At 45.4% G+C, this 25416-nt stretch overlaps 1 protein-coding gene across 4 annotated transcripts; it reads left to right on the top strand.

Annotated features, from left to right (window-relative positions):
- The first annotated feature begins 54 nt into the window (after positions 1 to 54).
- Positions 55 to 24605, top strand: LOC117083756 (thioredoxin domain-containing protein 15-like). Of its 4 annotated transcripts, none has more exons than XM_033211758.1 (5): positions 55 to 308; positions 11387 to 11874; positions 17118 to 17281; positions 20361 to 20491; positions 23872 to 24605. In XM_033211758.1, the coding sequence occupies exons 1-5, from the start codon at positions 242 to 244 to the stop codon at positions 24066 to 24068; spliced, it is 1047 nt and encodes a 348-aa protein (XP_033067649.1). In that variant the 5' UTR covers positions 55 to 241; the 3' UTR covers positions 24069 to 24605. The 4 variants fall into 4 exon arrangements, with proteins under 4 accessions (XP_033067649.1, XP_033067642.1, XP_033067668.1 ...); XM_033211751.1 differs by lacking the exon at positions 55 to 308 and adding an exon at positions 327 to 585; XM_033211777.1 differs by lacking the exon at positions 55 to 308 and adding an exon at positions 787 to 808.
- The last annotated feature ends 811 nt before the right edge of the window (positions 24606 to 25416 follow it).

The following is a 25416-nucleotide window of genomic DNA, read 5'->3' as shown; positions in this document are numbered from 1 at the left end:
TCCTAATGGGGTCTCCAGTCCAGCGGCGACAGCCAGCGGCTAGACGCCATCCGCCCGACTCCAAGATGGCGCCCGCCACAGCTGCCAGGTGTTAAGATGGCGGCGCGGGGCCGCGCCCGCGCTCCCACACTCTCCTCCCCCAGCCTTCCTCGGGCTGGTAGCACGACTCGCGTAGCGGTGCGCAGGTTGCTTTTCGGCCTGGACAGTGGTCCTGGCTGCCGGTTGACGACCGCCCCGCGTCATGCGGCTCCTCGGCTGGTGGCAAGTACTGCTGTGGGTGCTGGGGCTTCCCGTCCGCGGCGTGGAGGGTGAGTGTGGGCCGGGGGCGGTGCATGAGATGACGGGGCGAGCTGAGGTCCACCCGGGCGATGCTCTGGACCTGCGCGAAGGCCGGCGGTGCGCGGCTCACCCCTTCCTGGCGTCCTCCCAGGCGCGTCTCCCCGACTTCTCTCCCCGCGCAGCGCCTGCTCGTGGCCAGTGGAAAGGGGACGGCGGGCGGAGGGCCGGTGAGCTGGAGCCTGGAGGTGCTTGAGCCGCGTTCAGGCCGCCTTCAGCTGGCGGCTGGTAGCCAAAAGGGACAGTGCGGTAAGTGCTGCTGAGGCACACCCTTTGGTGATGAGCACTTTGTTATTAATAACATCATATCAAATACCGACATTTGTTGTGGCCGTATTAGGAGCCAGGAACTGTGCATCGTGCTTTATTTACATCATTATCCCATTTAATGCTCCCACAAACCCTCGGTTCCATTTAGTGTCTCCATTTCGCAAATGAAGATGCTGAGGCCCTGCCTAAGTTGGCGCTTCTGGTAAGTGGCAGAAGCCTGCCTCTGACGCCAAAGCCCACGCTGGAGTCCACGCTGCTGGACCACTGTCTTAAGAGGCCACCCTTGTTCAATCGCTGCATGAAAAACAGACGAGAAACACGGGAGACTCCCGGTAACCCCCAGCTTGCCGGTGGGGAAGGCAGCCACCCTAGAGGCATGGCGAGGGTGGGGAGTGGAGGCCTTTCATGCCCCTTCACCCCACTCCTCACAGTCCTGTTAAAGTCCAGACCCTCGGCCTTGCTTGTCATTCAGGCCTTAACAGGAACAGGCAGGTCTTTCTTTTCCCTGGGGTGTCCTGGATGGAGGCAGGATAGCAGAGGGTTGTGGAGAAGGGTGAGTCGTAGTAACACAATTACCATGAATGAAAGCACTCACTGTGTACCAGGTGCTGTGCTCAGTGCTTTACAAACATCATCTTTTGGAATCTTTACTGTTTTGTTTTTGTTTTTTTAAGAGATGAAGGCTTGCTCTGTTGCCCAGGCTGGAGTGCAGTGGCCGATCATGGCTCGCTGCAGCCTTGAACTCCTGGGCTTAAGTGATCCTCCCACCTGTTTCCCAAAGTGCTGGGATTACAGATATGAGCCACTGCTCCTGGTTTATGTAATTTTTATTTTTATTTTTATTTATTTTTTATTTTTTGAGGTGGAGTCTGTCTCTGTCGCCCAGGCTGGAGTGCAGTGGCGCCATCTTGGCTCACTGCAACCTCTGACTCCTGGGTTCAAGCGATTCTCATGTCTCAGCCTCCCAAGTAGCTGAGATTACAGGCGTCTGCCACCACACCCAGCTAATTTTTGTATTTGTAGTAGAGATGATGTTCTACCATGTTGGCCAGGCTGGTCTCGAACTCCTGACCTCAGGTGATCCGCCCGCCTCAGCCTTCCAGAGTGCTGGGTTTATAGGCTTGAGCCACCGTGCCTGGCCTTAGTAATTTTTAAATGCATATGCAGTAGATGTTATTGTTCTCATTTTGTAGAAGTAAACTGAGACTCAGAGCCAGTAAGTCCTATGACAAGGTCATACAGCCAGAAGTTGAGGAGCCTTGATTCAAGCCCATGTTTGCCTGACTTCAGAGCCCAACCTCTGCATTTTCACTACACTCAACTGCCAGCCTCACAGAGGTGCTGGCATGTGTTGGATATCTTGTGTTTCAGCCCCTCCACCCTTCTCTGTGCCCTGTGTGGCTGTCCTGTGTGGAATAAATACCAACTGTCCTACCGTCTTCCTTCCATTGCGTTGGAATGAGGGGAGAGTGAGGTCAGGGTATTGATGCTCTCCGCTCCCTCCCTGAGAGATTATTGCAGGCTGGCTTTGCCCCCAGTGGAAGGCATTGAATTCTGGAAAGCTGCCCTCTATGTTACCCTTGATGTTTCAAGGTTTTGTGACTACTTCTCTCTCTGGACTCTTAAGGTCTGTGAGTGGTAACTGGCTCCCCCTCTCCTGTTATTGGCCTTGGAGTTCCTTACCATTGCTTTTCATTTCTCTCCACCCAGCCTACACATTAGTGGTCCCTTCATTAAACTCTCCTCAACTTGCCCAAGTTAAATGTTCTGCTTCCTGGCAGAACCCTGGCTGATTCAGGGTTCAGCTTGGGTCTCTGGTCATCATGCTCAGGCCATGAATGGGGTGAAGACAGAAGGAACTTCACCAGCAGATTTCTTCTCAGAGTAGCTGAAAATATAAGATGTGTTTTGTTTGTTTGTTTGTTTTTTTAGCAGAGGATGCCACAGGCAGATTATGTTGGCCTCAGATGCTGAGGCCCTGAGAGACTAAACAACCTGGAGGTAGCAATGCTATCCAGGTGTCTAGGAATGGAAGCACACTCCTGGCTTCAATATCCCTATGCCAGTCTAACCTAGGCAGTCAGCTAGCGGATTCTTACTGAGCACTTGTCATATGCTAAACACTATGCTGGGCACTGGGGATCCAGTGGTGAGTCAGAGCAGCAGGCCTTTGGGGAAGGCAGCCACTAAATAACTACAAATTACTAAGAAAATTGCAAGACTGAGAAATGCATCAAGGAGAGTCCCAGGGCATTTTTGGGAGCTGTAATGGGAGACCTCCCACCCTGGTCTGAGGGTCAGGGAATGTGTCCTTACAGAGGTGACATTTAGGATGACATCTGAATGAGGAGGATAAAGGATTAAGCAGGAGGAAGCCTCCCAGCAGAGAAACAACCCTCAGGAAGGCTCTAAGGCAGGTGGGGATAGGGGGAGTTAAATGATCAGGGACTAGAGAGCTCTGATGGCCACAGGTGAGAGTGCAGATAGAGGCCACACTGGGGCCTGGTAGCAGATGCATTCACAGGGTCGGGGAAGCTGCTGAAAGAGTTTTAGCAAGGGAGTGACATGATCAGATATGCCTTTTATCTTTCAGTTTCACTTGTATTGCTGTGAAGATCAGGGTCTGGAGTGGGGATAGCAGGCTGACCAGGGAGAACAGTTTAGCTGGCTACAGCAGTTGCCCAGACGAGAGCTGGCTGTGGCCTTTGCTGAGAAGTGTTAGTTGGGATGGGGAAAGTAGATGGATTGTGAATGTGTTTAGCAGGTAAATTTTTTTTTTTTTTTTTTTGAGACAGAGTCTCACTCTTGTCGCCCAGGCTGGAGTGCAGTGACACCATCTCAGCTCACTGCAACCTCCACCTCCTGGGTTCAAATGATTCTCCTGCCTCAGTCTCCCAAGTAGCTGGGATTACAGGTATGCATCACCACGCCTGGCTGATTTTTTTTTTTTTTTTTTGAGATGGAGTTTTGCTCTTGTTGCTCAGGCTGGAGTGCAATGGCGCGATCTTGGCTCACTGCAACCTCTGCCTCCTGCGTTCAAGTGATTCTTCTGTCTCAGCCTCCTGAGTAGCTAGGATTACAGGTGCCTGTCACTATGCCTGGCTAATTTTTGTATTTTTTAGTAGAGATGGGGTTTCACCATGTTGGCCAGGCTGGTCTCGAACTCCTGACCTCAGGTGATCTGCCTGCGTTGGCCTCCCAAAGTGCTGGGATTACAGGCTTGAGCCACCGCCCCCGGCCTAATTTTTGTATTTTTTAGTAGAGATGGGGTTTCACCATGTTGGCCAGGCTGGTCTCGAGCTCCTGACCTCAAGTGATCTGCCCGCCTTGGCTTCCCAAAGTGTTAGGATTACAGGTATGAACCAGCAAGCCTGGCCTGCAGGTGAATTAATAGAACTTAGTTATTGTGTTATTGTGCCTTTCCATCTCTTTGAATTGTAAGCACCAGTCGTTGTCGTCATCATCGTCATCATCATCATCATCAACATCACCACAGCCATTTATGGAGTGCTTAACCTACAGGAACCATACACATCTTTTCTCATTTAATCTTCACAGTAGCCTTGGAATTTTCTACATCTTGGTGGTATTGTCTCCATTTGCTAAATGAGCACACAGTATTGCCTATGGAAAATATGGATTGCTGTCCCTCCAACCCCTGGCTGTTTTTGGTCCCTCCACATTTGGCTTTCCTGGGAGAAGCCATTGTGAAAACACCTGCAGCTGGTAAAGAGCCTTCTGAGAAAAGCTGGAAGGGTGTGAAGGTGCTGACCTAGGCTAGGGCTCCCTGGCAGAGTTGGCATGGTGCCCTCACACTTGTCCAGACAACTTCTTTGCTGCCAGTGATGCAATAATTATCACTTTATGTATAGCTCAAACTGCAGTCTCTTAAAAGGCACATTACCAGTTGGGTGCAGTGACTCACGCCTGTAGTTCCAGCACACTGGGAGGGAGGCCGAGGTGGGTGGATCATTTGAGGCCAAAAGTTTGAGACCAGTCTGGCCAACATGGTGAAACCCCATCTCTACTAAAAATAAGAAAAGTAGCCGGGTGTGGTGGTGTGCATCTGTAATCCCAGCTATTTGGGAGGCTGAGGCAGGAGAATCGCTTGAACCCGGGAGATGGAGGCTGCAGTGAGCTGAGATCATGCCACCGCGCTCCAGCCTGGGTAACAGAGCAAGACTCCGTCTCAAAATAAAAACAACAAAAAAAGGCACATTAGCATGGGAGGGTTCAATGGCTGTCATATAGTATGACATTTTTATCTTCTTGGGGAATAATTCAGTGTTTCTTTTCTTCCTAATTCCTAAATGAAAACACTGGTACCTGAAGGCGTAAGTTTTTTTGTTCCTAATCTGTACTATGTACTTAAATATTTTTGCAAGGTGCGGGGGGTGGAGGGGACAACACTCTTGAACTTAAAATACCAGCTCCATGCACCACTTACACTCCATTTTGATTTTGTGCAGGGGCTATCTGAGGGTGATCAGACAGAACCAGGTTATAACTTGTGCCCTGATTTTTTTCTCTTGAGGTTCTTCATTTTGGCATTCTTCATTTACTTGTGGAACCTAGAATGTTGATTAGGTAGCAAGAGCAAATCTCTGTAGAGCTGCGGTGTTTGGGAGTAGGGTTGGACCCCGAACCTGGCATCCTTTCTTTTCCAGACTCTTAGCCTCTCTGGCTTCATTTCCTGCTTTGTCTTGTGGATGACACAGAAAACATGTGTGTTTGTTTTTTCTTCTGATCATACAGGCAATACACACTCATTAACCAAAGGCTACAGAAATAAAAGGCTATAGAAATTCTGCCAACGTGATCCCGCCCCTCCACCGAATTGGCAAAGCTCCCTTCCCAGGCATCCAACACCTTCTCTGGATCGTAGTCACAGAAGTGCTTGACCTTCTGCTAAAGACTCACTTTGCTGCCCAAGTCCTAAACTCTGTCCTATGTAACCTCCATTGCCACCTCTCCCTTCTTTCCTGCTTTCTTTTTTTTGGATACAGAGTCTCGCTCTGTCACCCAGGCTGGAGTGCAGTGGTGTGATTCTTGGCTCACTGCAGCCTCCGCCTCTCAGGTTCAAGTGATTCTCCCGCCTCAGCCTCCCAAGGAGCTGAGATTACAGGTGCATGCCACTACGCCTGGCTAATTTTTGTATTTTTAGTACAGATGGGGTTTCACCATGTTGGCCAAGCTGGTCTTGAACTCCTGACCTCAAGGGATCTGCCCTCCTTGGCCTCCCAAAGTACTGGGATTACAGGTGTGAGCCACCGCACCCGGCCCCTTCTTACCTGCTTTCTCATCAGCTTTATGTATCCTCAAATTGCTCCTATGTTCCGAATACCAAAATAGAAACCTCCCTTAGTCTTCCCTGCCTGTAGCGAATCTACCCTACCTTCCTCGCCTCCTTTGTAGCTAGATTTTTGGAAAGAATTGTGTATATTTATCCATGTAGTACCATTTTGGGTTCTCTATTTCTTTATGTGGATCCATATTTCCAACTGTTAACATTTTTCTTCTGCTTGAAGGAGTTCCTTGAAGATTTTTGTCGGGTGGGTTTGCTGGCAATGAATTCTTTCAGCTTTTGTATGTCTGAAGACGTGAAGAAGTATTTATTTCACCTTTTTTTTTTTTTTTTGAGATGGAGTCTCGTCTGTAGCCCAGGCTGGATTGCAGTGGCACTATCTCAGGTCACTGCAACCTCTGCCTCCCGGGTTCAAGCGATTCTCTTGCCTCAGCCTCCCAAGTAGCTGGGATTACAGGCGCCCGCTACTATGCCTGGCTAATTTTTTTTTTGTATTTTTAGTAGATACGGAGTTTCACCATGTTGGCTAGGCTGTTCTGGAACTCCTGACCTCAAGTGATCCACCCACCTCGGTCTCCCAAAGTGCTGGGATTACAGGCGTGAGCCACTGTGCCCAGCCAAAAGAATTTTTTTTTTTATTTTTTTTGGAGACGCAGTCTCACTCTGTTGCCCGGGCTGGAGTGCAGTGGCACAATCTCTCGGCTCACTGCAACCTCTGTCTCCTGGGTCTAAGTGATTCTCCTGCCTCAGCCTCCTGAGTAGCTGGGATTACTGACGTATGCTACCTTCATTTTTGAAAGATACTTTTTCTGTATACAGAATTCTAGATTTATAGGTTTTTTCTTCTCTGATGTTAATTTGCCATTAATCTCATGCAGTGCAGGTTTTTTTTTTAATCTCAGACATTGTAGTTTTTGTAGTCAGAGATGCCGCTCTGGCTTGCTTTGTTTTCAGTGAGAAACCTGTTGTTGTCCTTTGTTCCTCTCTACATGATGTTTTTTTTTCCCCCCTCTGGCTGCTTTTAAGATTTTTTTCTTTGTAACTGGTTTTGAGCAATTTGATTGTGATGTGCTTTGTTGTAGTTCATTGAGTTTGGGTTTTGTTGAGTTTCTTGGATCTGTGGATTTATAGTTTTTACCAAGTTTGGAAAGTTTTTGGCTATGATTTCTTCAGATATTTTTCTGTTCCTCCATTCTCTTCTCTTGCCAGTACTCCAGTTATCTGTACATTAGGCCACTTGAAATTGTCCTACAGCCCACTGATGCTCTTAATTTCTTTCCATTCTTTTTTTTTTCCTGTGTGTTTCATTTTGGATAGGTTCTATTGCTGTCTTCAAGTTGACTATTTTCTTCTGCATTGTCTAATTTGCCATTAATCTCATACAGTGCAGTTTTCATCTCAGACAATGTAGTTATTGTAGTTTACATCTTTAAAAGTATGATTTGGGATGGGCGCGGTGGATTATGCCTATAATCCCAGGATTTGGGAGGCTGAGGCGGGTAGATCACTTGAGGCCAGGAGTTTGAGACCAGCCTGGCCAACATGGCAAAATCCCATCTCTAGCAAAAATACAAAATAATTAGCCGGGTGCAGTGGCTCATGCCTGTAATCCTAGCTACTTGGGAGGCTGAGGTGGGAGAATTGCTTGAACCTGGGAGGTGGTTGTGCCACTGCACTCCAGCCTGGGTGACAGAATGAGACCCTGTCTCAAGAAAAAAAAAAAAGGCCAGGCCTGGTACCTCAGTGGCTCACACCTGTAATCCCAGCACTTTGGGAGGCTGAGGTGGGCAGATCACTTGGGGCCAGGAGTTTGAGACCAACCTGGACAATATGTTGAAACTCCATCTCTACTGAAAAATACAAAAATTAGCCAGGCGTGGTGGCAGGTGCCTGTAATCCCAGCTGCTTGGGAAGCTGAGGCAGGAGAATCCCTTGAACCTGGGAGGCAGAGGTTGCAGTGAGCCCACATCGTGTCACCGAACTCCAACCTGTGCAATAGAGGGAGACTCTATCTCAAAAAAAAAAAAGGAAAGAAAGAAAAAGGAAAGAAAGCCAGGCGCGGCAGGCTCATGCCTGCAATCCCAGCAGTTTGGGAGGCCAAGGCAGGAGGATCACCCAGGGTCAGGAATTCGAGACCAGCCTGGCCAACATGGTGAAACCCCATCTCCACTAAAATATATAAAAATTAGCCGGGTGTGGTGGCGGGCACCTGTAATCCCAGCTACTCGGGAGGCTGAGGCAGGAGAATTGCTTGAACCTGGGAGGCGGAGGCTGCAGTGAGCTGAGATCATGCCGCTGAACTCCAACCTGGACAATAGAGCGAGACTCAGTCTCAAAAAGAAAAAAAAAAAAGGTACAGTTTGATCGTTTTTATTTTTATTTAGTTATTTTTTTGAGACAGGGTCTCACTCTTTTGCCCAGACTGGAGTGCATTGGCTTGATCTTGGCTCACTGCAACCTCTGCCTCCCAGGTCGATTTTATATTTTTTAATATCTTATATCTTGATATCTACTTTTCTTTTTGAATGTAACACAGTTATAATTATTGTTTTAATATTCTCGTCTGCTAATTCTGACATGGGTGCAAGTTCTGGGTCAGTGTTGCTTGATTGATTATTCTCATTATGTGTCCTATTTTCCTGCTTCTTTATATGTCTGATAAGTTTTTATTGGATGCCAGGCATGAATTTTACTTTGTTGAATGCTGGATATTTTAGATTCCCTATACCTATTCTTTTTTTTTCTTTCTCTGAGACAGAGTTTTGCTCTTGCTGTCCAGGCTGGAGTGCAATGGCACGATCTCTGCTCACTGGAACCTCCACCTCCTGGTTCAAGCAATTCTCCTGCCTTAGCGTCCTGAGTAGCTGAAATTACAGGTGCCCGCCACCACGCATAGCTAATTTTTAGTATTTTGGTAGAGACGGGGTTTCACCATGTTGGTCAGGCTGGTCTCAAACTCCTGACCTCAGGTGGTCCACCCATCTTGGCCTCCCAAATTGCTGGGACTACGGGCGTGAGCCACCGTGCCTGACCCCCATATGTATTCTCGAGCTTTGCTCTGGGGTACAGTTAAGTTACTTGAGAACAGCTTGATTCTTTCGGGTTTTGCTTTTAAGCAAGCAAGCTATATTTTCTTTAGGGTTAATAGTGTCCCACTACTGAGGCAGGGCCTTTTGTATACTCTACTCAGTGCCCTGTGAATTACGAAGTTTTCCAGTCTAGCTGGTAAGAAGAGGTACCATTCCCTGCTCTGAGTGCATGTTGGATACTGTTCCTTTTCATCCTTTCTGATAGTTCTTTCTCTGGCATTGGGTAGTTTACTCACGTGCATGTGCTGACCAGTACCCTGCTGTATACTTAGCAGGGGGCCTCTACAGATCTTTGGAGTCCCCTCTCTATATAGCTCTCTCATCTGCAGTATTCTGTTTTGCAAACTATTGCTTCTTGGTCTCCTTGGACTCTTAGCTCGCTCCATCTCTTCAACTGGGAGAGTCTGCTGGGCTGTGCCGGGATTTCCCCTCCTTGAGCCACAGTGGGAACGCTGTCAAGGCAGTAAGTTGGAGCAGTTGTAGGGTTCTCTTCATTTGTCACCTGTTTCTCGGATGTCACAGTCCTCTGTTGCCTGATAACTAATTTCCTGAAACTGTTGTTTTATATATATTATCTGTTTATTTGGTTGTTTCGGTAGGGATGGTAAATCTGGTTCTTGTTACTCCATCTTGGCCAGAAGCAGAATTCCCAGATAATGTTTTTGAATCTCTGAATGAATCCACAGAGCTCTATGCCCTAGTGTGAGGTAGATCCGTTGGGTAACTGTAGTTCATAATAGCCTATTGTATATTTCAAAATAGCTAGAAGAGAAGAATTTGAATGATTCTAGCATGAAGAAAAGACAAATATTTAAGGTGATGGATATCCCCAATGCATTGATCTGATCTTTACAAATTGCATGAATATATTATCACATGTGCTTTGAAACTATGTATATCTATTATGCATCAGCAACAACAAAAACTCCACAGGGATATTCTTTGAGATCTTATACAAATGTGCATACCTTAGGAAGCCCCCAGACCTTCCCAACTTTGAAGTCAGTTGGTCACTGACACTCCAGTGACATGCTGTGGGCACGCAGAGCTCATCACCCAGCCGGTGGTTTCCTAACCACATGGTGAGGTTTCCTGGGGCTGCTGGCCTCATTGGTTTCTGCTGGTTGGTCCCTGGCACAAAGTCTGGCAGCTGGTGTTGAGTTGATAAGAGTTGGAGGGCAGGAGGCATTGCTACAGAGGTGAGTGGAGATGGGTAAATGGATGTATGAGACTGCCTGGGACTCTTCCATTATCTGAGCATTATGCTTAAGATCCACCTTCTAGCTCCAAAGTGGGAGAAAGTTCTCTTCTTCTTCCTCCTGCTGCTGCCTCTGCACTGCCAAACCCATCTCCCAGTACTCCCAAGGGTAGCAGGCAGGAGAGCAGAGTCCAGTTGTCAGAGGCTACCTCAGGAAGGAGCTGCTGTGTAGCTTGAGCAGTTCTTCAGGCATTGTGGCTCAGCATCCCTGAGGTATCATGGCAGGGGGCCTACGGCTCGTTCTGGAGTAGCAGCCAGAAGACTTTGCTCCCAGACTTGGCTTTGCTGCTTACTATCTGTGTGCCATCGGACACTGTGCTGAGCCTCTCTGTGCCTTGCCTAGTTACCTGTTCAGTGGGCTTGATAATCCTTGTCTTGCCCATCTCACAGAATGGTTATAATGTGTGCAAAGATGCTTTGCTCTAGTAGAATCTTGCATAAAACTATGATCATTTTCTTGGATACTATCAAACAAATGAAAATCTTATCAAAAAATATAAGTGTTTATATTCTGTTTTCCTAATTAGATATCTAACTGGGATGTTTTTGGTTATGATCCACATGGCAAGCAGCAAGTTTAGGGCAGAGCTGTGTGTTTGTCTATTATTTGACATTCATTATTTTGTTTGTTTGTTTTTTGAGACGGAGTCTTGCTCTGTCACCCAGACTGGAGTGCAGTGGCACAGTCTTGGCTCACTGCAACCTCCGCCTCCTAGGTTCAAGCAATCCCCTTGCCTCAGCCTCCCTAGTAGCTGGGATTACAGGTGCCTGCCACCATGCCCAGCTAATTTTTACATTTTTAATAGAGACAGGGTTTCTCCATGTTGGCCAGGCTAGTCTTGAACTCCTGACCTCAAGTGATCCGCCTGCCTTGGGGCCTCCCAAAGTGCTAGGATTACAGGCGTGAGCCACCGTGCCCGGCCTTCTTTGACATTCATTAATCTATTAATAGTACCTGCTCGTGACCTTCCTAACCTGGGAAATGGTGGGTAGCTCTCTGATAGTTTAACGAAAGGAGACCTTTTTGTCTCCAGAGGGGAAAATTTCATGTTGGAGGGGAACTATAATTCTTTGGGGTTCATTTGTTTTGAAGTCAAGTATGACTCTGAATGTGCTGGCACGTTTTAGTTGCAGAGGAAAGTGGTCGCTTATGGTCAGAGGAGCAGCCTGCTCACCCTCTTCAGGTGGGGGCTGTGTACCTGGGTGAGGAGGAGCTCCTACATGACCCGATGGGCCAGGACAGGGCGGCAGAAGAGGCCAATGCGGTGCTGGGGCTGGACACTCAAGGCAATCACATGGTGATGCTGTCTGTGATTCCTGGGGAAGCTGAGGACAAAGTGAGTTCAGAGCCTAGCGGCGGCACCTGTGGCACTGGAGGAGAGGAGGACTCAAGGTGCAACCTCCGAGAGAGCCTTTTTTCTCTGGATGGTGCTGGAGCACACTTCCTGGATAGAGAAGAGGAGTATTACACAGAGCCAGAAGTGGCGGAATCGGACGCAGCCCCGACAGAGGACTCCAATAACACTGAAAGTCTGAAATCCCCAAAGGTGAACTGTGAGGAGAGAAACATTACTGGATTAGAAAATTTCACTCTGAAAATTTTAAATATGTCACAGGTAAGGAAACATCATTTAGTGCTTTTCTCCTTTTCAGTACATTTATTTTATGATTAATACCCTATCAACTTTGAAATGGAAAGTCATGATCTTGATCATATTGTAAGCGAGATAGCATTTAATGGCTGCTTTAGTGAAAATCGACTTTGCCCTCTGTGATGTTTATAGGGAAAGGAGGAGATATAACTAGTGTTGATTATGCTTTTCAGGTGGCCTAAACCTAGTTATCCTTGGGCCAGTCCCACCACCAAACCTCACGATAAAAATCCCAGTGGAAAGATCGTTGCTTGGCACCAAAATCATAGCATTCTTTTTCTTTTTGAGACGGAGTTTTGATCTTGTCACCTAGGCTGGAGTGCAATGGCATGATCTTGGCTCACTGCAACTTCCGCCACCTGAGTTCAAATGATTTTCCTGCCTTAGTCTCCTGTGTAGCTGGGATTACAAGCATGCACCACCATGTCTGGCTAATTTTGTATTTTTAGTAGTAATGGGTTTCACCATGCTGGCGAGGCTGGTCTCAAACTCCTGACCTCAGGTAATCCACCCACCTCGGCTTCCCAAAGTGCTGGAACTACAGGCATGAGCCACCATGCCCGGCCATTTTTCTTCTTCTAAATGAAGTATTTATTTATTATACAGGCAACTTAAACTTATCTGGATTACTAAAATGATAATTTACCATTATTTAGTAATGCCCCTGGAAAATATGTTATATTGATGAAAAGTTTCTCTTTCATCAATGACTGACAGTTTCTGTGGGGTGGTTCTGAAAACAGAAGGGTAGGATGCATTCACGCTGCTTATGTAAGACTGGTAAATCCTGACTCTAAGAGCTGTGATTGCTTGTTGTCAATGAGGGCACAGCACCTTTAGTGCACATAGCTCCTCCAAGGGCAGTACTTGGCGCTGGCTTTGCATCCACTCTTGAGTGCCTGTAGATGCTGCGGTCTGTGGGACTCTCACAGGTGTCACTCACATGACTGGGAGAGAGCAGTTTAAACAGTCTGAGTTATGGATTACACAGGTGGTGGCAGGGATGGTGTACTCTTTTACTTTTTTTGAGATCGAGTCTCACCCTGTCGCCCAGGCTGGAGTGCAATGGGAGGATCTGGGTTCACTACAACCTCTGCCTCCTGGGTTCAAGTGGTTCTACTGCCTCAGCCTCCCGAGTAGTTGGGATTATGGGCACATGCCACCACGCCTGGCTAATTTTTGTAATTTTAGTGGAAACGAGGTTTTACCATGTTGGCCAGGCTGGTCTCAAACTCCTGACTTCAACTGATTTGCCCGCTTTGGCTTCCCAGAGTGTTGGGATTACAGATGTGAGACACTGCGGCTTGCTAGAACAGTGTGCTCTTTAATTGATCTAACCTTTGGCCAAATATATCGATATGACTGCTTAGTTCAGACTTAGCTCTGCTGAGATGATAGTTTGAATCTGAGATCATAGTCCTCTAATAATTCCATTTTAGATGGTTTGAGATGCACAATTCAAAGGTGGGGGCAATTGCCCAGACCCTGTGAGTACTTAGTGCAGGCATTCCTCAAAGATACTACAGGTTTGGTTCCAGACCACTGTGATAAAGCAAATATTGCAGTGTAGCAAATCACATGAGTTTTTTGGTTTCCCAGTGCATGCAGAAGTCATACTATATTGTAGTTTATTAAGTATGCAGTAGCATTATGTTTAAAAAATGTAGATACCTTAATTTAAAAATACTTTACTACTAAAAAATGCTAACGAGCACTTGAGGCTTCAGTGAGTTGTAATCTTTTTGCTGGTCGAGGGTCTTGCCTTGATGTTGATGGCTGCTGACTGATCAGGATGGTAGTTAGTGACGGTTGGGGTGGCTCTGGCAATTTCTTTGAGACAAGAGTATTGCTCTGTCACGCAGGCTGGAGTGCGGTGGCGAGACCATGGCTCACTGCAGCCTTGACCTCCCAGGCTCAAGTGATCCTCCCAGCTCAGCCTCCTGAGTAGCTGGGAATACAGGCATGTGCCAGCATACCTGGCTAATTTTTTTCTTTTTTTTGTAGAGATGAGGTCAAACTATGTTGCATAGGCTGGTCTCAAACTCCTGGGCTCAAGTGATCCTCCTGTGTTGGCCTCCCAAAGTGTTGTGAGTTGTGAACCACCATGCCTGGCCCACAGTTTCTCTCTTTCTTTTTCTTTTTCTTTTTTTTTTTTTTTTGAGATGGCGTCTCACTCTGTCAACCAGGCAGGAGTGCAGTGGCCTGATCTCAGCTCACTGCAACCTCCGTCTACCAGGTTCGAGCTATTCTCCCACTGCAACCTCTCGCCAAGTAGCTGGGATTAGAGGTATGCACCACATGCGCAGCTAATTTTTGTATTTTTAGTAGAGACAGGGTTTCACCATGTTGGCCAGGCTGGTCTCGAACTCCTGACCTCAAGTGATCTGCCCACCTTGGCCTTCCAAAGTGCTGGGATTACAGGCAGGAGTCACCACGCCTGGCCTGTGGCCCACAGTTTCTTAAGACAACATTGAAGTTTGCCACACTGATTGATTCTTCTTTCACGAAAGAATTCTCTGTAGCATGCAGTGCTGTTTGATAGCATTTTACCCACAGTAGAACTTCTTTCAAATTTGGAGTCAATCCTCTCAAACCCTGCGACTGCAGTATCAGCTAAGTTTATGGAATATTGTAAATCCTTTGTCGTCATTTCAACAGTGTTCACAGCATCTTCACCAGGCGTAGATTCCATCTCAAAAAACTACTTTCTTTGTTTATCCATAAAAAGCAACTCCTCATCTCTTCAAGTTTTATCATGAGATTGTAGCAATTCAATCCTATCTTCAGACTCCACTTCTAATCCTAGTTTTCTTGCTATTTCTATCACATCTGCAATTCCACCCTCCATTGAAGTCTTGAACTCCTCAACGTCATCCATGAGGGTTGGAGTCAGCTTATTCCAAATGCCTGTTAATGTTGATATTTTGACCACCTCCCATGAATCACAAATGTTTTTAAAGTCATCTAGAATGGTAAATCATTTCCAGAAGGTTTTCAGTTTATTTTGCCCAAATCCATCAGAGCAATTGCTATCTATGGCAACTATAGCCTTATGAAATATATTTCTTAAATAATAAGAGTTAAAAGTTGAAATCCCCCCTTGATTCATGGGCTGCAGAATGGATACTGTGTTAGCAGGCCTGAAAACAACATTCATCTGCTTGTGCATCTCCACCAGAACTCTTGGGTGACCAGAGGCATTGTCAATGAGTGTAATATTTTGAAAGGAATCTTTTTTTCTCAGCAGTCGGTCTCAACATTGGGCCTAAAATACTCAGGAAACCATGCTGTAAGCAGATATATTGTCATCCAGGTTTTGTTGCTCCTTTTCTAGAGTACTGGCAAAGTAAATTTAGCATAATTTTTAAAGGCCCTCGGATTTTCAGAATGGGCAATGAGCAATGAGCATTGGCCCTGCGGTTGCTCATACCTGTAATCCCAGTACTTTCAGGGGCCAAGGTGGGTGGATTGCTTAAACCTAGGAGTTCCAGACCAGCCTGGGGAACATGGTGAAACCCTGTCTCTACAAAAACTACAAACATTTGCCAGGCGTGGTGGTGGGCACCAGCTACTTGGGAGACTGAGGCAGGATTGCTTGAACCCAGGAGGTTGAGGCTGCCGTGAGCCATGATTATGCCACTGTACTCCAGCCGGGGTGACAGAGCAAGACCTTGTCAAATAAATAAATAAATAAGACTTATTGTCAAATAAATAAGACACCAGCTGCACTGGCCTCTAAAAAGAGTCCATCTGTCCTTTGAAGCCGGGCATTGACATCTCTTGTCTAGCTATGAAAGTCTTAGAAGCCATGTTATTCCGATAGAAGGCTGTTTTATCTACATGAAAACTGGTTATTGAGTATAGCCACCTTCATCAATTCTCTTAGCTAGATGTTCTGGGTAAGTTGTTGCAGCTTCTCTTTTTTTTTTTTCATTGGTCTTTGATGTTAGTATGTTGTAGCTTCTCTATCAGCACTTGCTGCCTCACCTTGCACTTTTATGTTCTAGAGACAGCTTCTTTCTCAAACCTCATGAGCCAACCCCAGCTAACTTCAGACTTTTCCTCTGCAGCTTCCTCACTTCTCTCAGCCTTTGTAGAATTGAAAAGAGTTAGGGCCTTGCTCTGGATTTAGGCTTTGGCTTAAATGTTGTGACTGGTTTGATCTTCTATCCATAGCATTAAGATTTTCTCCATATGAGCAATAACGCTGTTTCGCTTTCTTATCATTTGTGTATTCACTGAGTAGCACTTATTTTTATTTTTATTTTTAAGTATCAGAGGTCACTGCACTGGATGGAGTAGCACATTGACTTCCTTTAAAAACTTTTCCTTTGCATTTATAACGTGGCTGTTTGGTGTAAGAGGCCTAGCTGTCAGCCTGTATCCTATGTTGGCATTCGGCATGGCTTCCTCACTAAGCTTAATCAGTCATTTTTGGCTTTGATTTAAAATGAGAGCTGTGCAACTCTTCCTTTCACTTAAACAGAGGCCACTGTAGGGTTATTAATTCATCTAATTTCAGTATTGTTATGGCTGAGGGAGAGGCCAGAGGAGAGGGAGAGAGATGTGGAACAGCTGGTCGGTGGAGCAGTCAGAACATAGACATTTATTGATAAAGCTCACTATCTTCTGTGGGTACAGCTTGTGTTATGGGCACCCCAAAACAATGACAACAGTAACATCACAGATACTGGTCATAGATCACCATAACAGATATAATAATAATGAAAAACTTTGAAATATTGCAAGAATTACCAAAATGTGACACAGACACAAAATTGAGCACATGCTATTGGAAAACTTACTCGATGCAGTGTTGCCACAAACCTTCAATCTGAAAAAATGCAATGTCTGCAAAGTGCAGTGGAGTGAAATGCAGTCAAATGAGGTATGCCTGTATTTGAAATGATAAATTATGAAAAATATTAACATAACTGTTGTAATATTAGGAAAGTGCAGAGGAAAGCTTAAAACTTTCTGCTTAATTCAGCAAGACTTAAAAAAAGTGATAGTTTTTGATCATACTTTTTTGCTGATTCCTGGATTCATATGGTTCAAAATCCAAAAGGTTTCTGAGGGTCCCTCCTCTCGCTGCTCCCACCCACCCATTCCTCTCCCTGGAGCAGCAGTGTGTTCTGTTTCTTGGGTATCCTTTCAGAAAAATGTACTTTTACTGCTGACTTTAATGCTTGTTTCTTTTACCACAGGACCTTATGGATTTTCTGAACCCAAACGGTAGTGACTGTACTCTAGTCCTGTTTTACACCCCGTGGTGCCGCTTTTCTGCCAATTTGGCCCCTCACTTTAACTCTCTGCCCCGGGCATTTCCAGCTCTTCACTTTTTGGCACTGGATGCATCTCAGCACAGCAGGTATTTTCAGTTGGTGGGGTTTACGTCCATCCTCCTGCCTGCCTGATGGTTGCAGTTATTTGGAGGTCCTAATTAGTTAAGTTAGAAGCAGAGGAGGGGGGCATGAGCTTTGTCCTGGGATTGACGGCAAGGCAAGAGTGAATATTGAGGATTGTCATACCCCTGAGGGAGCTGTCACTTTGTGGAGGCCCTTTAAAGAAAGTGGGCTGTTCTCTGTGTGGTGGATTTAAAGGTGGCAGGTGATAGCATCTGATCGCAGGGGACGGGCCAGAAGACTTTTGAGGGCTGTAGCCAGACTGAATCAGCACAATTGGTATCACAGTGGGATATTCCTTTGTGACTTCAACGCGCAGGTTCAAGCCCCATCCCAAGCGCCTAATTCCCAGCATCCCTGTTTTGTGTCTACTCAGGATTTCTTCCTTTCCTTTTCTTTTTCTTTCCTTCTTTTCCCTTTTCCTCTTTCCTTCTTTCTTTCCTCCGTACTTATTCTTGCAGTCATGTTCTGTAGTAGGCACTCGATCAAGTAATGAATTAATTTAGCTCTTTAACATGACATTTAGCTTTGTTTCGTATTTCTTGTGTATCAATCACTGGGTTTTTGTCCAGGCTGGCCTTGAACGCCTGGGCTCAAGGGATCCTCCTGACTTAACCTCCTGAGTAGTAGGACTAAAGCCATGCGCCACCATGACAGGCTTGTCTTTTTTTTTTTTTTTTTTTTTTTTGAGGTGGAATCTCACTCTGTCACCCAGGCTGGAGTGCAATGGTGTGATCTTGGCTCACTGCAACCTCCGCCTCCTGGGTTCAAGTGATTCTCCTGCCTCAGCCTCCTGAGTAGCTGGGATTACAGGCACCTGCCACCATGCGTGGCTAATTTTGTATTTTTAGTAGAGACGGAGTTTCACCATGTTGGCCAGGCTGGTCTCAAACTCCTGACCTCATGATCCGCCTGCCGCGGCCTCCCAAAGTGCTGGGATGATAGGCGTGAGCCACTGTGCCTGGCCGAGGTCTGTCTTTTTTAAATGTTTAGTAAAGTAAGTTACAGAGAACTTTGTTGAGATGGTATATGTTTCTCCTAAGTGCCGCGATTGTGCATGAGTTATAAACTGTTCTTCTCTTCCAAATCAGATGCTTCTTAGCAGGTCAGCCTCAACAAGGAGGTTGTGTGTAAATAAATCTAGAACATCTGAAAAATGGTCACTTAGTGGTAAAATGAAGTTGAGTAAACTTCTGTTACTCTGTACTTGAGGCCAGGTGCAGTGGCTCACACCTGTAATCCCATCACTTTGAGAGGCCGAGGTAGAAGGATCACTTGAGCCCAAGAGTTTGAGACCAGCCTGGACAACATGGCAGAACCCCATCTCTACAAAAAAAAAAAAAAAAAAAAAAAAATACAAAAAATTGACTGAGGATGGTGGCACACACCTGTGGTACCCCAGCTACTTGGGAGGCTGAGGTGGAAGGATTGCCTGAGCCCAGGGAGGTCAAGGTCACAGTGAGCCATGATCCTGCCACTGTACTCCAGCCTGGGTGACAGAGTGAGACTGTACTCCAGCCTGGGTGACAGAGTGAGACTGTACTCCAGCCTGGGTGACAGAGTGAGACTGTACTCCAGCCTGGGTGACAGAGTGAGACCCTGTCTCAAAAAAAAAAAAAAAAAAAAAAAAGGCCGGGCGCGGTGGCTCAAGCCTGTAATCCCAGCACTTTGGGAGGCCGAGACGGGCGGATCACGAGGTCAGGAGATCGAGACCATCCTGGCTAACACAGTGAAACCCCGGCTCTACTAAAAATACAAAAACTAGCCGGGCGAGGTGGCGGGCGCCTGTAGTCCCAGCTACTCGGGAGGCTGAGGCAGGAGAATGGTGTAAACCCGGGAGGCGGAGCTTGCAGTGAGCTGAGATCTGGCCACTGCACTCCAGTCCGGGCGACAGAGCGAGACTCCGCCTCAAAAAAAAAAAAAAAAAAAAAAAATTGTATTCCACTGATTTTCATTGTGGGAATATAACTGCCAGTGTTTACCTGAAACTGTTTATGGAGAAAGAAATGGCTCAACAAATGAGTAATTTTCATATAGGCTTCTGGGTGATATCTAAGTGACTGGGCCCAAGGGAGCAGACTGATTGGAAGGACAGATCACGTCAGTGTCAGCTTTGGTGGGGCCTCCACTGCCCCCAGGCATACTCAGTGCTCTTTGGTTCTGGGTCTCACACTGTCCCTCCTGCCTCTCCCACAACTCCCTCCCCAACCTGCTTTCTTCTTTTTTCCTTCAGCTCCATGTTGTACCTGGTATGGCGCCTTAATTATGGAGACTAAGGCTCTTGCGCTTATTATATGGGCTGGGACATGTTTGCTGCTTATGTTAATATTTAAGTTACAGTATGTATACAAAAGAAAAAATTCCCGGTTATACAATATTACTATTTTACTAAAGTGGAAAACTGAGGCTTAGCGAGGTTAAATAATCTGCCCAGAGTTCACATTGGTTCAGTGGCAGAACTGAGGCTTCAACCCAGAGTGTTTTGACTTGGGAGCTTATCACCACTAGTCTGTATTATGTAAAGGTGAAATAAGCCCCCTCAGTTATATTACTTCCAAACAAGTCATCCTGCCCTAATTGTGAACATCCTGGTGTGTTTGTTAGATCATATACTCCTTTGTGCCAGCTTACCAAACTAATTGCCTACTGTAAGTTGATCTTTTTTTGAGGGACAGGGATGGGCATTCTGAAGAGTTGGAAATTTTTTCTGTCAAGTAAATTGACACAGTGTGCTTTGTCCATGAATTAGAGTTTTCTGGTCTGGTTTGTGTAGACATGAACTTAACTAGTGGAATAACTGTGCCATGGGTAGATCCATATTATAGTTGAAGGCAACTCAGATTGCAGAAAAGGAGTGCCCCCAGCCATGACCCATAAGCAAAGAGATCAGAAACAAATGAAAAAGCCAAAAGTTTCAAGTGTCAGAAATCTCCGTAGGTCACATGCAACTTCCTCATTTATTTTTGTCCATTCTGAGATGGTAATTGTATGAGAAAACCCTCTATTAATAATGAATTCAGGTTTTTTTACTTCTTTCTCTTATAGCCTTTCTACCAGGTTTGGCACTGTAGCTGTTCCTAATATTTTATTATTTCAAGGAGCTAAACCAATGGCTAGATTTAATCATACAGATCGAACACTGGAAACACTGAAAATCTTCATTTTTAATCAGACAGGTATGTGGAAGTACTGTGCTAAGGAAGAAGATATTCTATTGCTGGGGGTCTGTGCCTTCTGTGGGTTCTGATCTGCTATAATCCTTAAATGAAGGATTCAAGACTGACTTTGAGTTGTAAAACCGCTCTTCTAATGAACTGTTATAATCCTGTTAAATACTTCCCAATCAGTATGAAGCTTAACATGAATAGGTAATTTTAATTATGTATTTATTTATTTATTTATTTATTTTGAGACGGAGTCTCGCTCTGCCGCCCAGGCTGGAGTGCAGTGGCTGGATCTCAGCTCACTGCAAGCTCCGCCTCCCGGGTTTACGCCATTCTCCTGCCTCAGCCTCCCGAGTAGCTGGGACTACAGGCGCCCGCCTCGTCGCCCGGCTAGTTTTTTGTATTTTTTAGTAGAGACGGGGTTTCACTGTATTAGCCAGGATGGTCTCGATCTCCTGACCTCGTGATCCTCCTGTCTCGGCCTCCCAAAGTGCTGGGATTACAGGCTTGAGCCACCGCGCCCGGCCGTAATTTTAATTATTATAGCTACTCCCCCCGCCACCCTTTTTTTCCTTTTTTGAGACGGAGTCTCACTCGGTCGCCCAGGCTGGAGTGCAGTGGTGCGATCTCAGCTCACTGCAAGCTCCGCCTCCTGGCTTCATGCCATTCTCCTGCCTCAGCCTCCCGAGTAGCTGGGACTACAGGTGCCTGCCACCATGCCCAGATAATTTTTTGTCTTTTTAGTAGAGGTGATGTTTCACCATGTTAGCCAGGATCGTCTCAATCTCCTGACCTCGTGATCCACCTGCCTCGGCCTCCCAAAGTGCTGGGATTATAGGCATGAGCCACCGCGCCTGGCCTTTTTTATCTTTTTTTTTTTAAGGCAGAGTCTCTGCTGCCCAGGCTGGAGTGCAGTGGTGTGATCTCGGCTCACTGCAGCCTCCCCATCCTAGGTTCAAGTGATTTGTGTGCCTCGGCCTCCTGAGTAGTTGGGATTACAGTTGTGTGCCACCATGCCCAGCTAATTTATGTATTTTTAGTAGAGACAGGGTTTCGCCTTGTTGGCCAGGCTGGTCTCAATCTCCTAGTCTCAAGTGATCCACCCGCCTCTGCCTCCCAAAGTGCTGGGACTACAGGTGTGAGCCACTGTGCCTGATCTATTATAGATTATTTATTGATTGATTGAGACGGAATCTCGCTCCGTGACCCAGACTGGAGTGCAGTGGCACAATCTCGGCTCACTGCAACCTCTGCCTCCTGGGTTAAAACGATTCTCCTGCCTTAGCCTTCCTAGTAGCTGGGATTATAGGTGGGCACCACCACACCTGGCTAATTTTTGTATTTTTTGGTAGAGACAGGGTTTTGCTACCTTGGCCAGGCTGGGCCTGCACTCCTAACCTCAAGTGATCTGCCTGCCTCGGCCTCCCAGAATGCTGGGATTACAGGTGTGAGCCACCATGCCTGGCCTATTATAGACACTTTAAAACAAGTTTTATTGAAATATAATTCACATACCATACACTTTACTTATAACTTTTAATGCACATTTTTCACTTAATATTTACACAAAGGTATGCATAAATCATGAGTGTACAGGGTGATGAATTTTCACAAAGTGAATACCCTGGGTAACCACTCTGATCAAGAAATAGAACATTGGCTTATGCCTGTAAACCTAAGACTTTGGGAAGCCTGTGCCAGCGGATCACTTGAGACCAGGAGTTCGAGACCAGCCTGGCCAACATGGCGAAACCCTGTCTCTACTAAAAATACAAAAACTAGCTGGGCATGGTGGTGGGTGCTTGTAGTCCCAGCTACTCGGGAGTCTGAGGCATGAAAATTGATTGAGTCCAGGAGGCAGAGGCTGCAGTGAGTTGAGATCGCAGTACTGCATTCCAGCCTGCTTGACAGAGTGAGACTCCATCTCAAAAAAAAAAAAAAGAGAGAGAAAGAAACAGAACATTACCAGCCTCCCTTCAGCACCACTGCTCCTGCCTTCCCCAAGATAACCACAGTCTTGACTCCTAATATCATAGACAGTGTTACTTATTTTGGACTTCATATTAATGGAGACATGCAGGATATTTTTCTTTTGTGTCTGATTTTTTCATCCAACGGTATGCTTGTGAGATGCACCTGCATTGTCATGTATAGTTATGTTTTGTTCATTTTCTTTGCTGCTACTGTTCCATTTATTAATCCATTTGTGGATGCTATCTTAATTCCTTAATATTTGCCAAAACATATGGCCTTATTTTTTATTGTTTGTAAAACATTGTAAAGCACTGTAAATTGAAAAAATTACCTCCATTGGAAAAGTTCATTCCTGTAAAGCCTCACTGTCTCACTTGTGAGCATCCCACTCTTCCCAAAGTGTACTCCCTGGAAATAAATACAAACTATAACACACATTGCATATATATTAAGGTGCATATAATCATTTTAGCTAACACTAAAGAAAAAAGAGCTGAGTTGGCTGATAGGAGTAAAAGTAGGATATTACAAGGTGGTTAGCTAGTCCAAGTCTTGTCATGGATCCCTGATTGTCATTTCGATTGATGTGTGGAGAGGGAGCCATTTTGCTCAATGCTCTAAGAAAACCTAGAACACAAATCTGGGAGTCAGAGCATCTTTGGTAATCCCTGTTCCCAGTGGTGGCTTGTTTTTATAACAGTTATTTCAGTAAATTATTAAAAGCATTTTGGGGCCGGGTGCAGTGGCTCACGCCTGTAATCCCAACACTTTGGGAGACTGAGGTGGGCGGATCAACTGAGGTCTGGAGTTCAAGACCAACCTGGCCAACATGGTGAAACCCCATCTCTACTAAAAATACAAAAAAAAGTAGCCAAATCCTAGCTACTTGGGAGGCTGAGGCAGGAGAATCGCTTGAACCCAGGAGGCGGAGCTTGCAGTAAGCCAAGGATGGTGCCACTGCACTCCAGCCAGGGCGACAGAGCAAGACTCCATCTCAAAAAAACAAAACAAAACAAAAAACATTTTGCATTTAGCATTACTTAACCTGTGAAAACATTCTGTAGACACCTGAGAGGAGTTTTACTAGTTACTTACTGAACTTTGGTCTCAAAAGACACCAAAAGACAACTCTTATAAACACACTGAGTAATAAACTGCTGATGAGTTCACAGAAATTCTAGTGTTTTAGTTGTGAACAGCTGAATGGATTCCTGATCCATTGATGTGGTGGGGAGAAAGGCAACCTACAGATTACACTGACAGGCAAGTGAAATCCATCACAGATATTAATATATATACTAGTGGCAGTGCTTATTTTAGGACTGCATGTCATTTTGCATACCACGCATAATACTTGAGAAAAAGTCTGTGGTGGGTGCTTTTTCTGTCTGATTTGAAACCAATGATTTTTCTTTCAGGTATAGAAGCCAAGAAGAATGTGGTGGTTACTCAAGCTGACCAAATAGGCCCTCTTCCCAGCACTTTGATAAAAAGTGTGGACTGGTTGCTTGTATTTTCCTTATTCTTTTTAATTAGTTTTATTATGTATGCTACCATTCGAACTGAGAGTATTCGGTGGCTAATTCCAGGACAAGAGCAGGAACATGTGGAGTAGTGATGGACTGAAAGAAGTTGGAAAGAGGAACTTCAATCCTTCGTTTCAGAAATTAGTGCCACAGTTTCATACATTTTCTCCAGTGACGTGTTGACTTGAAACTTCAGGCAGATTAAAAGAATCATTTGTTGAACAACTGAATGTATAAAAAAATTATAAACTGGTGTTTTAACTAGTATTGCAATAAGCAAATGCAAACGTATTCAATAGAGTGGACTATTCTTGTTTTTACTGCATGAACTTAATCCAGTATTTGAAAAGTAATCCAGTTTGAGATGTGAAGATGTATTCTGGTAGAATAGTGAGTAGAATGACATGCTTACTATACAGAAGGCAAAAATAGAACTCTCAGATAATAGTTTTAGGAAACCCTTGATTTCTTATATATGTTTAAGAAGGTTAGTTTTCTATTTCTTTGCAATTTTTCTTCCAGAGCCCAAATTTTCTTTCCAGAGCAGGAAAGTATGTAACGAGAACTGGTTAGTGTGACCCCCTCAAGTAGCAAGTGATGGAAAATAAAAGAATCAAATACCTTGATGTTTGTGATCTCTACTTTCACTCAAAAATTTTGAAGTGTTTTGTTTCTGGGTAAGGGAGATGTTAGGAGAAAGGAAATGCTGTAACTAAAGCTCAAGTATTATCAGTTCTATGTAATGTATACATTGTAATCATACTTATGTAATCAGCATACATTAATTGAACCTTAAAATGTTCCCAGCAGGCTGGGCGCAGCGGCTGATGCCTGTAATCCTAGCACTTTGGGAGGCTAAGGTGGGAGGATCACTTGAGGTCAGGAGTTTTGAGACCAGCCTGGCCAACTTGGTGAAACCCCATCTCTACTAAAAATACAAAATATTAGCTGGGTGTGGTGGCAGGTGCCTGTAACCCCAGCTACTTGGGAAGCTGAGGCAGGAGAATCACTTGAACCCCGGAGGCAGAGGTTGCAGTGAGCCGAGATCATGCCACTGCACTCCAGCCTGTGCAACAAGAGCGAAACTCCGTGTCAAATAAAAAAGAAGTATTAAAGTATAAAAAACACTGTTCTTGCCCACAAGTTGATTCTAGTCTAGTTCAAGACACATTTAGTAAAGAGACAACATGTAATTTAAACAAACTTTTTTTTTTTGAATTTATTTTTTAAGATGAAGTCTTGCTCTGTCACCCAGGCTGGAGTGCAGTGGTGCAATCTCGGCTCACTGCAACCTCTCCCTCCCGGGTTCTAGCAATTCTCCTGCCTCAGCCTCCTGAGTAGCTGGGACTACAGGCATGCGCCATCACACCCAGCTAATTTTTCTATTTTTAGAAGAGACAGGGTTTTGCCATGTTGTCCAGGCTGGTCTCAAACTCC

Source organism: Trachypithecus francoisi, unplaced genomic scaffold, assembly GCF_009764315.1.
Source record: "Trachypithecus francoisi isolate TF-2019V2 unplaced genomic scaffold, Tfra_2.0 Contig00388, whole genome shotgun sequence".
NCBI classification, from domain to species: domain Eukaryota; kingdom Metazoa; phylum Chordata; class Mammalia; order Primates; family Cercopithecidae; genus Trachypithecus; species Trachypithecus francoisi.
Note: the sequence above shows the minus strand (reverse complement) of the source record. Positions and strands in the feature narration are given on the sequence as shown.